The 19,429-nt window shown below is 34.9% G+C and overlaps 1 protein-coding gene across 1 annotated transcript in view; it reads right to left on the bottom strand.

Moving 5' to 3' along the window:
- DCC (DCC netrin 1 receptor) overlaps nt 1-19,429 on the bottom strand; it is a 1,009,790-nt gene that overhangs the window by 157,577 nt on the left and 832,784 nt on the right. Inside the window, exons 13-14 of the mRNA XM_054583674.1 lie at nt 18,071-18,212; nt 6,749-6,859 (exon numbers count right to left, since the gene is read on the bottom strand). Coding sequence (XP_054439649.1) covers nt 6,749-6,859; nt 18,071-18,212 — 253 coding nt within the window. The remainder of the gene's footprint in view (nt 1-6,748; nt 6,860-18,070; nt 18,213-19,429) is intronic.

The following is a 19,429-nucleotide window of genomic DNA, read 5'->3' as shown; positions in this document are numbered from 1 at the left end:
AATAATTTGTACCATCTCTTGCACAGTGGAGCTCTGAGATTTTGAACTGCTCATTCAAGTACTAGAGCACATTTTATGTTGCTTTCAAAAATCAGTTTTGGCTTTGCCTGCAACAATTCCTGTATGTACAATGAATTTTACTTGAATGAGAACAAAGAGCTTGGTTCTTCAGTTTCATGATGAAATGGCTGCTGGGCCATTGCATTGGCTCATCTCATTCCATTGCATCTATTATATATTCAAATGTTAGGGTGGTTTTGTCGATTTGTCCATAAAGATCTTTGCTTAATTTTCATTTGTTTAGTTTTTTTCCTGTGTCTTAAAAATATATACTTTAATTTTGTTTTTAACAAGATCTGAAAGTCTCTTAAAAAGAGAGGTACATTTGGTTTTGTATACTTTTTGAATTTTTCTCTAGAAGGATTTTTCACTTTTCCTTTCTGATTATTTTCTATATTTTTCTATGTAAAGTTTTATTTATTTTTATTTCTTCAAAGATTTAGAAAATACATATTTTCTTTTTAAAAATGTTTTTTAAAAAGCAGTTTCTTGGCTGGATATAAATTTGACATGGTATTTCTCTTCCATTGAATAATAACAGATTTTGGGCTTTCATTTATTTTTTGCATATCTAGTAGTTAAATCTATCATTATAGAACTGTTTATCTCTCATTTTGACTCACACTTTCATTAAATGTTCAGGATGTAAAATTCCAAATTTTTTAGGCTATCTTTAGTACTACTTTCCCCTTTTTTTGGCCTACTCTTTCCATTCAACAATTACCTGATCAGGCTAATAAGGCTAATTATCTATTTTCCAGGGGGCAGGAAATTAGAGCTTGTTCCTAGGTTCACAGTTTTTGCTACATCCCATTTGTATTTCAGGAGTCTGTGCATTGCTAAGTTTTGCTAGTCAAGCTCCTCCATTTTAGGGTAGAAGTTTAATTTTAAATTACAATATGATTGATGTGTATAGAAATTTTTACTTGCTCACTTCAAAGTTAGGAAAAAAAAAAAAAGGAGCACAAAGAGATTCCCCTGGCTCAATTTTCTAGAGGAGAAATTTTCAACCTTCTTCATCTCATGGCACCCAGAAAATAATTATCAAAATTCTGTGGCATGCCAAAAAAATATATTTTTGTTGACCTGACAGAAAGTAGCAATAATTTTGATTCATTCACACTGGATGGCTATTGTTGTGTTGTCTGCTGTCATTTTCTAATTTGACAATATAAGGGGCAGGTCAGTGCCCCTGACTAAATAGTCAGGTATGGAATGTTTTAAAAATTCATTTGGCATGCCAGTTGAAAATTGCTGTTCTTAAGAATACCTTGCTGAATGAACTTCACCACAAATTCACTCAGATCTATATGCAAGACATTTACACAAGAACTTTGGGGAATTCTAACAATCGTGTCTTCTTTTTAGGCTGAAGTTTTGAGGCACAAAATAAATATTTTAAAACTTCCCAGCTGTTAGTTATAACAAACATACTTTCAGGCAAACTTGAACAAACAGTGAGGTTTGTTCTATAATTACTCTAACAAAACATCCTAATTAAAGAGCATTCCATGAGGAACAGGAGTATTTTTCTAAGTCACTGTTGATTTTCAACGGCCTGAAGCGAAGCAGAGAATGCAAGAGCAACTACAGAAGCCTCAGGAGACAGAACTGCTTTGGGCTCTCAGCACAAACTGCTGTGTCTGTTTAGGCGACATGCAGGGCTCAGGTCACTACCCAAGGAGTAGATCATGCTCTTGGGTTCATCAGCAGACCCGAAAGCAATGCGGGAAAAGTTATGCAATTCAAGGACCTAGAGAGGGCTAATGCAGCAGCTCCCTTCCAATGCAGATTTCTTTGGCTACAGCAAAGAATGCCTCCCATTTCTGTTGGTTTTCAAAACCTCCTCCATATCCACAATTTAAGAAAAATCAAGCAAGTCTAATATCAAAATTTATGACTTGGGAATGTTAGAATGCAAAGCTTTCTAACATTTGCCGTGAAACCATTTACATACTACTTTATGATTTAAACATATACATGAATAAGCTTAAAAGAGATGAGATGCATATTGTTTTAAAACTCTTCTTACTACAGTACATTTATATATCTATTTATCTCTATATTTCTATAGCTGTTTATCTCAAGTCATCAGGCTGAGTTTCTGTTTGGAGCTGCTTGTGATCACTTCTGAAGTTGTACACTTGTCCAAATATTAGTCATTCCCATTAAGAGTTATCCTTTTTAATATCTGAATAATGTAAATATGAAACTGAGGAAAACAGAAGAGAGGAAGGGAAACTTAAGTCATTCTAGGAGAGTATCTCAGTGCAAAGAGATCATGAGTCAATGCATCATGAAAAACTTAAGACTAAATATGTTTGGTCCTATTAATTTCTTACAGCAAGCAAATCACTGCTTTACATAGCAAATGAAACACATTTTTCCCCCAATCACATAGTTAAATGCCCTGAAATGGCTACTAGTTTTCATTGTGTTTTAAAGGTGAATAATCTCAAATCATAATCCATAACAGCATTATATGCAAAAAATATCAACTACACTAGCTTTCTGCCATTAATATTTATTTACATTTTTAGATGGCTAATGTGTACATTGCAGGCAAGGACAGAATAACCTAAGCAATCATCATCCAAATGAAGAACTGGCAGATTGAGGAAAGAGGAAATATTTGAAATGCGTTAAGATAATTGACTGGTACATGAGTAACGTTTGGAGGAATGAGGATGCATTTTGAAGCAATAGTGGCAGAAATAATTTTTCCTAAAGGCATTCTTTTAGAAGAATATCTACCGTACTTTCTACATACCTCCCCTGTAATCCTAGGCAACCCCTTTACCCTGGAGTTTCTAGTTGAAGTATTATTTGTTTTCATGAAGTCCTTTCAACCAGTGCAGCCATTATCTGTTTACCCGACAAGAGAGCTGTTCCCACTTCTTTCACGTCTGTACTCCCTGTGACTTAGCACACTCAAGGTTCTTAATATAATAATAACTGCATCACTTCTAGAATAAGGAAAAGGTACGAAGGAATGCCGCCTACAGAAGAGGGGCATGATTAAGCCACCAGCAGGGAAATATTCCAACAAATCCAATTAAGCAGCATTGACTAGAACTCTACTGAGCATGGCATAGAAATACTTGATCACAACAGATGTGTGAACTGGATTATATTAAGTTCACATAGACATAAAAAGCATGCAGTTAAGCAAAAGTTCTGTGCCATCCCAGGAGCTGTGACATTACATTTTAGTTTCATTGAGACTGTGAGTCAGTCGAGTGAGGAGAAAGAGCACGTAAGTCAAGTGGAGAGCCCCATTCATCCTGGGTATTTTATGGGACCTTCAGCACCTCTGCCCCATTTATTTCCACTCCTTCCAGCAAGAGATATAGTCCTTTAGTTTGGGTAAATAATATGACCTCATTTCTTAGAATCTGTTGTCTTGAATCACTGTCTCTTACTGTCACGGGGTTAGTTCTGGAGCATTAGTATAGGCTTTGCTCTGATAACCTGAGCTGGACGTTCACTTGCAAAATCTGGCCTTGCGTTTCAGCTCCACAGTTACTGAGTGATGTGATGTAGTTAAATTTTCTTAGTTGAAGTTACTTTTCTTTAAAAATAAGGCTAATAATATATACCCCATTCGGGTAGATGGGAAGATAAAGGACAACTATACAATCTTTAAAAGTTATTTCTCAAGTGAATAAAGAAAATAAGGCATTTGTTTAGCTTATCCTGTCTTTTTACTCCTTAGATAAGAGAAATCACATCCTCATGGCTTAGGCCCAGCTATCTTGGCCTCCCTGCCATTCTACAGCACCAATGGGGCTCAATCTTAGGATGCTCGTCCTTTCTGGTCCCTCTGCCTGGAGGGCTGTTGTCTGACCTATGCACTAGGCTCCCCCCCTCACTGCCTTAAGGTCTGTGCATATATTTTACTAACCTAAGAGATATTCTCAACCTGCTATACAGAGCAATACTCCCTAACAATTTGCTATTCCCTCAACCATGTTTTATTTTTCTTTAGAGCATTTATCACTATCTCTATCTCAATACAGTGTATACCCCTTTAGAGTAGGGATTTTATTTATTGCTTTACTTTTTATACCTAAAAAAATGCCTATTATATAGACCTTCAAAAAGAAATGCAATGAGAGTAAATAAATACATAAATACATAAATTAATATATGTGCATAAATATACATAAATTAATGTTCCCTAACCTATCAGTGAAGTAAAGTGCAATATTGTAGCTATACAACTTCTCCATCTGTACTACCTAAGACAAGTTAAAGAATAAGCATATAAACTTTAAAAGTTATTTCTCAAATAGAATAGGTAAATTAGGTATTTGTATAGTTTAAATAATATTTTCAGGGCTTTATGTTACTTTTCCATAAAATGTAATATTACCTCAAGGGTTGTCTTAATGTTTGCCTATTTCTAATACATTTTTAAAATGTTTCTGCCAGAGTAGCCTTTTCAAAATGCGTATGTAATTAAGTCACTATTTTAAGAAATCCGTTAATGACTTGGTTAAGATAAAGCATATTACTGCTTTAATGATAATCTTAGGACAAAGTTCCAAGTCCTTCATTTGGTCTTGACAGCTTTAGAACCTGGGTATCAGACATGCCACATAACTTATCTTTGTTTCAGACTTGATGGTCTTTTCCTCAGGCCCCCAATAGTGTGAGTGTCTGTCTTGACTTCAAACCTGCATTTACTTTGCTCCCTAGTCTTCCTCTCTCAATTTCTAATGCCTACTTTAGCATAGCTAACTCCTGCTCATCCTTCAAGTCTCAGTTTAAAGGCAAATCTTCTATGTCTGTCTATTTGTTTACCTAATTACCTAGCGATCCATCCTATGTTGATAGATAGGACACTGCCAATATTTAACCAGGTCTGAACTATAAAATGGCAATTTCCTAGGACTTAGAATGTTTGTCTTTCTTTGCTACATTCTAAGATCTACAAGAAAAGGATCATGTCTTTCTTATTTATTATTATATCCTCCAAACTAAGCACAGAGTCTAATTCTTAGTAAATTTTTTATCGATATTCTTTGATTCTTTGAATGTACTGTCGCATAGCACTGATTATCATTATTGTGGAAACAGCCTTTGTTGATTGGTTTACTGCCATCATAATTATTTTGTAAAACTGAATCAGTGACTATAGTACAATCATGAATGAGGGTAAATTATTCAGAAAGAGAAGAAGGGAAAGATTGAGGAAGAGGAAAACAAAAAGGAAGAGTTTAAAGAAGAGGAAGAGAAGAGAGACATGCGAAGAGGGATGAAAGAACCAGAACAAGAATAAAAATGAGGTGGGAAGGAGGAAGAGAGAAAGAGGATAGAAAAGAAAGGAATACAGAATTTTTACCATCCTGTAACTTGGATACTTTCAGGTCAAATAGTAAAAAGAGAATTTCATTGTCAGTGATTTAGGCAGTTGTCTTGTCCATCACATTTTCAACACATGTTCATTCTTTTAGCCATTTAGCCATCCTTGGCCCCAATTTTGATCGCCTAGATTTAAATTTACAGATCATAACTCCTTTCTTCAAGTACCTCTCATTTTCATGAATTTCTAACTCTTTCATTTGCAAATCTAAATCTCTGTGGTATACCTCTATTTTATTATTTAGATTTTTTTCCTATTGTTCCCATTAGCCCTTTCTCTTGATTATTATTTTTTATTTAGTTATGATGTTTTTATTTCATAAAATATTTCTCATCTGCTAGTTTTGAAAATTTTACTCATATTTAATTTATTGATATATGACTTTTATATAAATCTCAATAACTATCAATTAAGCAAATAAAACAGATTGTTATTTATATTAAAAAAATGAAACCCTGTCCTGGTAGTTCAGTTGGTTAGAGCATTGTCTCCATATGCCAAGGTTGTAGGCTCAGCCCCCGGTCAGGGCACATGTAATAATCAACCAATGAAAGCATCATTAGGTGAAACAACAACAACAACAAAAAATTGAGCTCTGGATGGTGTGGCTCAGTGGACTGAGTTCCAGCCTGTGAACTGAATGATCTTTAGTTCAGTTCCCAGTTAAGGCAGAGGCCTGCATTACATGCGAAATGCTACCACACATTGATGTTTCTCTCCTTCTCTTTCTCCCTAACTTCCCCTCTCTAAAAATAAAATAAATAAAATTTTAGAAATGTTTTAAGAAAAATTGATGTTTTCTGTCTCTTCCTAAAATCAATAAATAATTTTTTAAAAAGAAGATATTAATAACCATTACTTAAACATATTATAACTACAAATTTCTGTTTTGCAAGAGCATCATAAAAAAGCAAAACAAACTATGTAAAGTAATTATATTTCATGATTATTATCAGAAATTGTAGCAGATCCTGTGACAAAAATGTTTATGGTCAATTAGTCAAAATAAAATAATAGAAAAAAGATAATTTCAAATTATCTTGAAAAAAGTAACTTAGGAGGATTATAATTAGTACATAATTAATTTATATTTATGGGATATTGGTGAAGACCTTATATTCATTAAGGATTTTTAGTTTTGTTTTGTTTTGCCTCTAAAGATATCAGAAAAATAAATATCCCCAAAGTTTTGTTTTGTTTTGCCTCTAAAGATATCAGAAAAAAAGAATGAAGTTCATTACATTTTTAAAGAGAAGCTTTGAAGCTGAAGAAGCAAAGAAGATAGAAATCAGTGTGATAATGATTGAGGAACGGGCTTACCATCTAGATCATTCTCTGGGGTCTCTGCTGTGTACCAGTTGGAAGGTGGTCCAGTGCCATTGACTGTCATGGCTGACACTTGAAAACTGTACTGACTTCCTTTTTCCAGTCCTATGAAAGAGTTTTCCACACAGAAAAAACATTGAATAATAGTATTTCTAGCTGAGTTACAAAAGTTTAGTTAAATTTTAACAACAGTAGACATGCTTTATGTTGTTTGCGATTGTTGTGGTAATTATTGTTATTTTGGCCAAAAGGTCAGACATATTACAGCAAAAAATCACATTATTTTTCATATATTCTCATTTATTTTTCCCAGTTTATAAAAATGTATCCCTGAAAATAGCCTCTGGGCAGATGCAGAATATAAAATATGAACGATGAAGAAATAATCAGAAATAGCAAGTTTCATTTTTCCTCACAGTGTGGAAGAGGCCAGCCTATAAATCAAGAACCGTCAATCTAAAAATTTATGTCTTCATCATCCATTCAAGGTCAGTGATTATGTTTACTTTGGGCCAAGAAAAAAGAAACCAAAGCTACTGCACTTCAGCCAAATAAATAAATAAATAAATAAATAAATTTGGGATTTCATCCCTCAAAACTATCACAAGGCATATTTTGTTTTGCATTGCTTCCACAGTAGAGCATGACACAAGTCTATCTCTATGGTAATTTGGACATACAACATTGTACATGGCAGGCTTATTTTAGAGGGCACAGAGAATACAGGTAGATGAGAGAGGCTCTGTGGATTATTAGTGTGATGTATGTAAATCTTTAATGTAAGTAAACTTCCTTCTAACTAAACCACAAAGTAGCTCATTAACATTACAAATTATTGTAAAACAAATGACACTTGTCAAAAGACAATGTGACTGTTGCAATGTTGAGGACTCAATTGAAAATGACAAATTCTTAAATGTGAAGGTGTTGAACAACCCTAATAAAGATAAACATATAAGCTTTCTTTTTTTTTTTTTCTGAAATGACACAAACATGTGGTGCCAAGGAAAATTCATAAAGAAAATAAACTACTGGAGAAATGATGCTTATATCATGTATAACATGTGTAGTGTAGATTTTTGCATAGAGGGCTAAGTCTTGGTATTAAGGAGAATTAAAACTTACTACTAAGAGGAGATAGTGTTTTAAGTGATGGTTAGAATGGACTTCTTAATGTCAAGGGGTGATTGCCTTCAATAAGTAGTACTCTTAGAGAAGACAACTTGATTAACTTCCCCACACAAATATATCTATAACACAAAATGTTGCCCTCTTAAGGGCTTCTGATTTTATAAAACAGACTGAAGCTCCATGAAGACATAGCCTCAGAGAGGTGTTGGTGTTGTTGCTGTTTTTGCAATTATTGATGTTTTAATTGTATATCCACAGAGTCCACTAAAATGCCTGACACATGGAAGGCACACATATAAAACAGTGTTGAAAGATCCATTAAAAAAGTGTTATACACAAAAAAATTATTACGATATCATACAATATTTAACATCATCAGCAAGGTGGGGAACACATACTTTAGAACATAAGGGCTTTGTAATGCCTCATGTAGGCTTATGCTCACTTTGATTTGTCCTTTACTTAAGATGGTGTTTATCGGCTATTTGTTAATATTTACACCCTTTCGTAAGCATTGTTGATACTGTGGTAGAGGGATTACAGAGGTCTCCCAAGAAATTAAAAAAACTAATTGGGGGAAAACTTTGGGAAGAAATGCTTACCTCTTCACTGCCTCTCATGGCCTTCATAGTGGTCTTATCTGAAATTGTTCCCATCCATCAAGAATATACTCTTTTGCATTAAGTAGAAATTTAACTTTACTTTTCTTTGGAACAGATGAACAATTATGTCAATGCCATCTCCAACCACTGATTTGAACAATCATCTATGATGGTTGGTTTTATGTGTCAACTAGTCTAGGTTACAGTCCCCAGGTATTCAATCAAACACTGTACTGTGAAGGTATTTTGCAGATGTGACTGAAGTCCATATTTAATTGATTTTAGGTAAGGGATATTATCCTACATAACCTGAATGGACCAGATTCAATCAGGTCAAAGGCCTTAAGGAAAGAGCTGAGGCTTCCCCGAAGAAAAAATTTTACTTATAAACAGCACCTTCAGCACAAGAATTCCAGCCTGCTTTTCTTGCCCTTTGGAGTTTGGAAGTGCTTAGTGAGCAGTCACAACCACTTAAGCCAATTTCTTAAAATAAACCTCGGAAAATGTATCTTTTACTGTTCTGTTTCTCAGGTTGAACCCTGACTAAAACATACCATCTTCTTATACACAATGTTTTGACATAAAAATTTTTGAGCCCTGTGGGGTGTCCCTCCACCCCCATACCAAATGGTTGCAGGCTCAATCCCCTGTTGGAGCATGTATGGGAGGCAACTGATTTATGTTTCTCACATCAATGTCTGTCTTCTCTCCTACCTCCACTTTCATTCTCTCAGATCCATAAAAACATATCTTCAGGTGAGGATTAAAAAAATCTTTTTGAATGCTCTGTATTCTTTTCCACTCATTTGATTTTGAATCAATTCCTTTTTGTGTGCAGAATTTATAAATTTTTAATTGAAGTTAATTAAAACATCTCACTTTAAAGTAGCTATGCAAATTTATCCTCAAATTATGCCTAATTTGGATTTATATACTTTGAATACAGAATATGTCAGTATCATTAATTCAGTTTGAATAAAAAATAAAAAGCCTGCTAACAACTTGAAGATGACATTAGAAGGCAGTTTAGAGACAATCCATTACGTGTTTTCTCAGCCAGGTCTCACTCGTCCAGCCCAAGCTACTCATTTATCACAACATCTCTTCCAGAGACTGAGGAGCGGCTCACGTCACTCTCTTGGTGTCATCTGCAGTGAACTATTTTAGGTCACTCTGATAATCCTACCAGATGTCTTCAATGTGTTATATTTAGTTTCATTTTAGTAAAAGAAATGCATTTTATTCTGGGAGATAATTGTGGAATCTCACTACAAACACTTACATACATATGTTAGATTAAGTATAAAACATTTAAATATGTATACAGAATCCCAATATTAAAAGACATGGCGATGTTTAGTCAAATGGCCCATACAATGCTGGACATCTAACAAACTGGTCCTGTAAATAAAGCACAAATACTTCGGGAATGAGAAAGTCACCAAGGGAGAGAATCCACTTCCAATAGTTGAAAGTTCTTTCCTAGATTGCACTGAATCTGCTTTACCATAGTATTACCTACAAATAAATCCTAGTTTTACACAGAGGGTTAAAAAATTAAATTCCTTTTTCAAAGTATCTTTTCCCTAGTCTTCTGATTCTGTAACAACACTTTATGAATAGATCTAAACCTGGGATACTCTTGTATACCTAGGTAAGTATAGGATGCAGTGATAAGCAGAAACAGAAAGTTTGCTTTTCAGAAAGTCTGGACATGACCTTCAGAATTCTAGGTGGCGGATCTGCCTGCTTCTCTGCTATGAGAGGTACCTGCCTGGGCAAGTTTTAGATGTACTGAAATCCCTCTAATCTCAATTTTCCATAGATTGCAATTAGGTAATAATAGCTGCTTTTCTATCTCATAATGTTCCTTTGAGACTCAAAAGACAGACTGCTTTTAAAAATTGTTTATAAAGTTAAGCATGTAATGTATATAAATATAAGTAACATTTGCAGGTTATTTTCTCACTTGATTTTAAAATACCCTGTGATTTTGGTCCCAAATACATGGTTACTTTATTTTTGAGATAAAGACAATAAGGCTTAGAGAAATTAAAAAAGGATGTTGTGTGGTGGCTAAATCACTACGTGGACTGCCCTTGAGTGAAGGCTCCAAGCTCTGTCCTGTCTCCCACTAGGCCCTACAGAGCATGTTGTTCTTGTCAAAGCTCACCTGGCTGAGGGTAGGCATGCTTGAGGGATGTGAGCTGCAAGTACAAAGCACTGTGAAAATATATAAGGAATTTTTGTCTATTATGACGATTTCTTGAACAGAATAATGAACAGGCAGGGAGGATATAATTGATGATTCTATTAATTTGACAATGGATCAACTTAAGAGATCAATAAAACCCAAAATTTAGTATAAGGTAGACTTAAGTTGTTATCTTCCTTAGGGAAAAAATGTTACCCTGTTAGAAAAAGCAAGTATCTCCAAGAGTTGTACCAACAATCACCATGAACCAGCAATTTTTGGCCCCAACCCTTGTAGCCGATGTCAAAGAATCTTTCACTACCACATTGATTGATTTGTTTATTCATTCATTGGAGGTGGAGGCCATCAGTAATCCAAAGCCGTTCTATGTATGCATTGCTGGGATTTGTCATCTGGGAAGTGTTTCCTGAGTTGGGCTAGTGGAAATATTAAACAGTATCTTTAAAAGGAATTCATAGAAAAAACATTGATTTAATTCTTGCTAGTGTTGCAAATGTTTTAAAATATTTTAATATCAAAGATCATTTACAGATTTATATAATAACTAGTTATTCAAGATAAAGTGAGCTAAAGACAACAACACTGTATAGTATAAACAGCACATAACTAGGAGTCAGAATGTCTATGATTTAGTTGGGATCATCCCTTTAGCGATAGATCTTAGGAACTCAGCAACCTCTTCTGTAAAACACGGCCTTGGGGTGAGATGTGTGGTATAGTTCCTGTTCTGTTTAGTTTAGTCTCCAACTCAATGTGTGTGTGTGTATATGTGGATGTGTGTATGTGTGTATGCATGGTTGTGTTTCTTATCTGCTTTTAACTATAATTTTATTCTAAAGAAAGTATGGTGTAGGTAGCAATTCTTTCCTTAGCTATAAAAAATTTTACTGTTTAAAGCAAATTGCCATCTGTCTTTTTCTATCCCCAACAATACTAAATGCCTTCAAGCTCTGTAATTCTTCTGTTTTATTTCTAATTTCTCAGAACTTATGGCAAGAGGCAGTATATTATTCAAACAATATAATTTACCTTTGTTCCCCCAATGCTAACTTTGCTATATACTTTTTATGCTATTGTTTCAATTTTTCAGTCCATAAAATAGCAATGCATGTTTATCGCTATGTTTATTCTACATTGTCCATGAAACACAAGAAAACTAAATTCAATCCCAAACAACCTTTTCTGAGGAGCACTCAAAAATTAAAAACAGCACTTTAATATTTAGTTGACATGAATTTCCACAATAAATTGTTAACTGTGATTGAAATGCTTGTTATAACTCTGAATTATTTTGTTATTACAGATGTCTGATTATCCTAGCAAAACACGCACAACAACAAACACCTGTATAACATATAGAAGATTGTAAAAAAAAATGTTTGAGTCTCTACACCTGAATATTTATTTATATCATCAAAGGAAGCACTCGGCATTTCCAAATAATTCTATCCACATGTCTTACACAGGTATTGAAAGCATGGGGCCAAATCCAGTACATTTTAAAGTGCTACCGATTACTATAGAACATCAATTACTTCTGCTCACTAGAAAGTGCGTAAGTTACTAAATATATCCTGGGGACAAGTCAAAGCCACAGCCGACCTCCCAGGATGAGCCATTTGCTCCTTTCTCCATGCTTTGGAGCACTGAAGCCATTTCCACAACATCTAGAAATGCAACAGGCATTGTGGAAACCAGGTCACAGGGCAGAGGGAAGGAAGGTAGAAGTATTGAAGAACTTGTTTTGAATGCTTTTAGGGCATGTGTCTATCCTCTGGCTCTTTTTATTTCTTCAGTTCAAATTAAAAATGGAGTCTGTGTGATTTTTATGCAATGAATATCAGTTACAGTAGTAAATATAACTGCTCAGGTTATGTTTGCATCCCAAATACATTTTATAAGTATTGAAATGAAGAAAAAACAGTATGAATGAAGGCATCAAATTTGGGGTCAAGATTCCTGCAAGTCTATGAACATGGGAATAGGCATTTGTGAGCTCTTCCAATAGCAAAATCAACTTATTTTTTTGCTGTAAACTGGAATGATGTTAACCCAGAGTGGTGATGGGTTATCTCATGTTGATTTGAAGCTCTAATTGCCAGACAAAATTTAGATGAAAAAATGTAGGACTAAATCATTTATTTTTGAATAAAGTTTATCAGAGCATATGACTCAAAATAATTGTCCTTGAGAGAAAAATTATAATAAAAGGTATCTGTGGTGAGTTGAACAGTGTCCCTCTAAAACTCATGTATGCTTGGAACATCAGAATGTGACCTTCCTTGGAAATAGGGTCCTTGCAGAGATATTAAGTTCAAAATTTCAAGATGAAATCATCCTGGATTTGTGAAGGAGTCTACATCCAATGAAGGAGAGAGGACACAGAGATACACAGAAAGCTGTAAGCCAAGATGGAGACAAAGATTTGAGCAAAGCATATACAAGCCAAGGAATATCAAGGATTGCCAGCAGCCACCGGAGGCTAGGAGAGAGACATGGGATGGATTCTCTCTCAGAGCTTCCAGAAAGAACCAGCCCTGTGGACACATTGTTTTTGGACTTAATGATGTCCTGAACCGAAAGAATAAATCTCTGTTGTTTTAAGCCTCCACAGTAATGGTAATTTGTTATGGCAGCCCTAGGACTAATACAGCATTTTTGAGAGTGGAAAGGCTAATACTTGCTGATCTATGTAATTATTTTTTTAATTATTATACCTTCTGTAGAGAGAAAATCATTTAACTTTGTCTATTTAGGGAGTCAGAATCTTGATTTGATAACACTGAGCTGGATGTGATAAATGCCAAAAATATTGCATAAATACTAAAAACCAGCAAGTTCTTTCGGGCATGTGGCTACAGTAACATACTTATTTTCCAGACCACTCACTTCTTAGCTGTTCAGCATTATACACAGTTAGCTTTAGTGGTAGGAAATCTTCAATTTTTGTAACTAAAGTTATAAAAATTATGACACTAGAGTTTTGACTTTTTACTTTATATATGTACTTACAAATATATATTCTATTGTTACAAAAGATACCACCAATCACTATTAATATTTTGGTATATATTATTCTAAATATTTTCTAATTATTTCATATTTTTTGGTTTATGAATATGAGCTTGTATACTAATTTTGATTTAAAACTGAGTAACTTAATGTCTTAAATATTTAACATATAATTTAGTATTTTTAAAAACATCATTTGCAATAGATGTACAATATTCTATCCTGTGATTATGTTTGAAATTTCTAGTTAATTGCCTATAATTAGATACTTAGGGTATTTTCTATTATTTGTTATTAAAGTGACAGTGCAATGAGTTAAACATGTTTATAGAGTTAAAAATTTTGCAAAAAATTATGGCTGTAGAATTGGAACAAACTCCTAGAAGTTGGAACCTGAATCACATATTTATTCTTCATAAATATACATATGGGTACATATATACCTCTATATATGACAAACACATGGCTTCCAGAAAGTTTCTAAAAATTTTCTGTCCCACAAGCAATATAAGAAAATTTGTATTTTTCTCATATGCTTTCCAGAACAAGGTCTCATCATTCATTTTTATCTTTACTATTTTAATCAAAGAAAAATGCTAACTCATTTTTGTTTTAATTTGCATTATTCTACTAATGAGATGTTACATTTTATCATGGTTATTCACTACTTATAGTTCTGTCAATTGACTATCTAATCCTTAGTTTTTCTATTAGAATGCTTACTCTTTAATTAATTACTTTATAAAAAGGAGTTTATTTTATATTTTTATTTTTTCATTTGAGAAAGAAAAGTAATGATTAAAAAAGTTTCAGGGCTTCAAGTGCCCTGATCTATTAAAATATGAGGCTTTGATTACATTATCCTTAGAGTCTTTTCTTCTAGACTAACATAAATTTTCAGAATTATACTAAAATTTTGCATCAAGATTTTAAAATTTTGGTGATTTATTTCAAAGTAAACTACATGTTGTATTAAATATCACAAAGAACACATACTTCATTAAACTTTAATTATTTTTACCTTCTTTCCATCATTTCATTAGAGAAAAAGGCATAGGATCTTGGCCTTTTGTTAAGCTTTTTCAAAGGTATGGTAGAGTACACCTCCCTGCCCACTCCCCACCCCCCAAAGCCAAACCACAGAGCTGTCAAGCTGATGACATATGTGAGACTCCATCAACCTGGCTAACACTGACTTGCCTTGGAGATCACCAGAGGTTCTGCCCCACCCAACTTACAGGCCCACCCAAGCTTCTTTTCCATATGAATTGCTGATCTTGGCTCTTGCTTCACAACTTCCTAAGTCCTCTCAAACAAGCAACAGCTGGTTTCAGTGAGCCCCAGGCCTGGCACTAGCATCAGCCAGCCTAGATTCACAGCTTGGTCTCTCCTGGGAATCTCCAATCCCAGCACAAGTATCAGACATCTCAGACTGCTTTATAGTTCAGGCAGGGTGGCCTCAGGCAAAACACAGGTAGGGGTTGACCTTGGCCTGCACCACCTGGGAAATCCCAGGGCCAGCATACCCAGTGGACAACTACAGACCATGTGGGAGCACCACCACCTTGTCCCTGCACAGCTGATCCTCCATGGAGGGTGGAGGTTGGTGGTAAGTGGTCACAGCCAATCCTTGCAACTTACTGGCCTGGGTAAATCCCTCCCATTGATCTGCCAACAGCAGCCAAAGCTCAACTACAAGAGGAGGATGTACTCAGCCACACAAAGGGTATACCTTGAGTACCCAGCTCGGGTAATAGAGGAGGCTGTGGCACTGGACCTTACAGGACACCTATTATATTAGGCTACACTATCAAGACACGGAGTCAAAGCACCTCTACCTAATACACAGAAACAAAAACAGAGATGCTAACAAAATGAGCAGACAAAAAAAATGGCCCAAATGAAAGGACAGATCCAAACTACAGAAAAAGAGCTAAATGAAATTGAGATAAACAATCTATCAGATGCAGAGTTCAAAACAATGGTTATGAGGATGCTCAGGGAACTTAGTATGGACCTGAACAGCATAAAAAAGACTCAGTCAGAAATGAAGGATATATTAATTGAAATAAAGAACAATTGACAGGGAAATAACAGTAGAGTGGATGAAGCCAAGCACTAAATCAATAATTTGGAACATAAGGAAGTAAAAAACAAGCACTAAGAACAATGAGATGAAAAAAGAATTGAAATAAATGAGGATAGTATAAGAAGCCTCTGGGACAACTTCAAGAGGTCCAACATTCACATCATAGGGGTGCCAGAATGAGAAGAGAAAGAGTACGAAATTGGAAAACTACTTGAAAATGAAAGAAAACTTCCCTAATTTGGTAAAGGAAATAGACAGCAAGCCCAGGAAGCACAGGGAGTTCCAAACAAGATGGATGCAAAGAGGCCCCCTCCAGAGCACTTCATGATGAAAATGCCAAAGGTTAAAGATAAAGAGAGAATCTTAAAAGCAGCAAGAGGAAAGAAGTTAGTTACCTACAGGGTAGTTTCCATACGACTGTCAGCTGATTTCTCTAAAGAAACTTTGCAGGCAAGAGGAGGTTGGCAAGACATATTCAAAGTCATGAAAAGCAGGGACCTACAGCCAAGATTGCTCTACCCAGCAAAGCTATCATTTAGAATTGAAGGGCAGATAAAGAGCTACCCAGACCAGAAAATTTAAAGGAGTTCATCATTACCAAACCATTATTATATGGAATGTAAAATGATTTATTTAAGAAAAAGAGGAAGATCAAAACTATAAACAATAAAATGGCAAAAATACATATCTATCAACAATTGACTCTAATAAACACACTAAACAAACAAGAAAAACAGAGACAGAATCATGGATACAGAGTGTTTTGATGGTTGACAGATAGGAGGGTGATATGAGGGAATGGGTGAGGTGGTGAGGGGATTAAGAAGTACAAATAGGTAGTTATAAGATAGCCATGGGGATGTAAAGTACAGTATAGGAAATGGAGCAGCCAAAGAACTTGTAAGTGTGACCCATGGATCAGGACAACTGTAAGAGCATAATCAATAAGATATAATTAAGAAAATAAAGGTATGGTAGAGGTCCATGACTTCTGCTTAGATTCAACAATACCTGCTTAGGAGATTTTGTCCAGATATAAAGCAAATAATGTGCTTTTTGGCAATCTACGTTAAAAGCACTCTCATCATTATGCTAAAATTTTATAGACATAAAAAGCAAAAAAATCCTGAGGGGAAAAACAGATTCCTATCAAGTTTCAGGTGTGTGTGTGTGTGTGTTGTGCGCCTGCACTATGATTTCAAATGGAAATTTAATGACTACTTATTATAGCGAAAGGAAAAAAAAAGGGGATGCTTTATTTTCTTCTCATATACAGTAACAGTTTACTTAATGGGTTTAATTTTTATATTGTCCTAGACACAGTTCGTGTGCCATCCCAGATTTGCTCGACTTCACCAACCAATCCTTGTCATGAGCCACTGCTGTTTGCTTTGTTCTCAAACCCCTGGCACCAGTTGATGCTCTTCTTGGGGTTATCAAACCCTGAGCATTGCTGCTACCCTAGACCAAGCCACCATCACACATATGCTGATTGACAAGGAGAGAATCTTGCATTTGCACACTCGCCAGAAGCTCTGGCATCCCAGGGAGCTCTCTCTAAGTACCAAATCCAACCTGTCAGTGGATTTAATGATAAAAAAAGAGAGAAACTGCTCACACTTCTTATCAAGAGACACCATATGAGAAGAGGCAAGCTCTGTATTTGTTCTAAATTGTGGTTAGCTCAACAATATGCAGCCATGATCTGACTTCTTTTCTTCCCTGGCATGAAAACTGTGTTCAGTTTTCATAGAGAAGTTTGACATTCTCTAAGCTCTTCCAATATTGCTATAAAAGTGAACTTTCTTTCATATTCATAAAATGTAGAACAATCTCTCTGCTTATTCCCCAAGCTACCCTTCTTTCCATTTTCCAGCCACAACATCACCCTTGGAGATTGGAGAAGGTGAGATCAAAGTGGCTTAAGCTTGGAAGCATTTGATGAGATGACTTTTAAGAGTTATTAGTTTAAGATTTAAAAGCTATTTGACAATAAGAGTTATGTTGAATCAGCAATGCTGAGAAACTAACATGGATAAAAAAACCTATGATTCATTATTAAGATGATGACCCAGAAACAAAATATATAGTGAAAGCATTATGGAAAACATTAAGTTCATAATATAAAGGGTGTTCTTGTTCATACCAATAAATGTCACCTGCCAGGAAATAAAAAGAATGTTCCCTTGAAGATGGAATACTATATTTTATTCCTAAAGCATTTAATTCACCAAAAACACACAGGACTCCACCATGTGAACACTGACCTGTGAACAGGTACCAGAGGTTGTTTGGCTCCAGTGTTTCCATTTCTCCCCTGCGGGTTGTCTTTCTGTGCCGAATTTTATAGCCAGTAATAAATCCATTTTGTGTTCCTGATGGAGGAGGCAGCCAGCTTACTTTGATACTCTGGAAAGTAAGAGGTGTAAATTAAAACATTGGAGAAAGAATGAACAACAGGACAGGGTAAAAGAATGACCCAAACCGGAATGTAGAGCAGAGAGGCAAGAAGTGATGGGGATTTCCCCTTAGAACCAAATTAAACCAGTTTGGTAGTATTCCTATTCATTTAATTTTGACATTTAATTTTCCCCTTAGAACCACATCTTCCAGTTTGGCAGTATTCCTATTCATTTAATTTTGACAAAAATACACAATTCATTTGATTGGCAAGTTCTTTAGAAGATAAACTAATATAATGATATAAAATAATGATACATTTGTCCCTGGCTCCCAAAGAACCCATAGCCTTAAATATACACTGACTCTCTCACCTGCTACTATCCCTCCACATACACATGTGTGAATGTGTTCTTTGCTTTCAAGTTTTGTTTTATAAAGAAAACAAGATTTGATGACTAGTTATACCTTTATATTACACTACTCATCTTTATTTTTTAGAGCTGCAAGGGAGTCATAGAAAATATCAACATTAAACAATTTTACAGAAGAGGAAACTGAGGCACTGAGTCACGTGAATGGCCAGAACTCACCTTGTACCATCACAGAAGATTATTCAGCTGTTGAGTCTAACATTCTCTTTATCATTCCATGCTAAAATAAATAATCACAGACTGTCTACTTGGCCATTCTACTCAGCCACTCTACTCACTTAATTCTCCTACAAAATATTCTTGAAAGGAATAAAACTGAATTTAAGTAATTTGATTTTAATATATCAATAGGCCTTCCCATAAGTAGCTTTTGGCAAATCAAAAAGCATCATTTTCTAAGGACTACAAGCTTGTTTTTTAAAAAGTCAGAATTAATTTCAAATAGAAAATGAAAATACATATGAAGATATTAAGCCTTAGACCAAGAGGGAAAATCTTATAGTTTCCAGTTAATCCATTGCTCTTGCTTCACTGAGTGCTCATCTGTCTTATAAATGACCGAAATTTCAACCCACATACTTAAAAAGGGAGAATAGCTGAGCTTAGTATGTCTACCAAATGACTGTAAATCATTTGAGAAGCCTGAAGAACTTAATTATACTAATGATTATACAAAGAATACTTAGTTTTTGACATAAATAATTTTTATTGATCATATTTGGGGATTTCCAGTGATTGCATAAATTATTCCTACATAGCCAATGCCTTAATATCAATGCCTACAGCAACTAA

The sequence above is a fragment of the Pteronotus mesoamericanus genome, unplaced genomic scaffold (genome assembly GCF_021234165.1).
Source record: "Pteronotus mesoamericanus isolate MK-2021 breed Mesoamerican mustached bat unplaced genomic scaffold, CSHL_Meso_final contig_74, whole genome shotgun sequence".
Classification (NCBI taxonomy): Eukaryota; Metazoa; Chordata; class Mammalia; order Chiroptera; family Mormoopidae; genus Pteronotus; species Pteronotus mesoamericanus.
The sequence above is the reverse complement of the archived record's forward strand: the minus strand, read 5'-3'. Positions and strand labels throughout refer to the sequence as shown.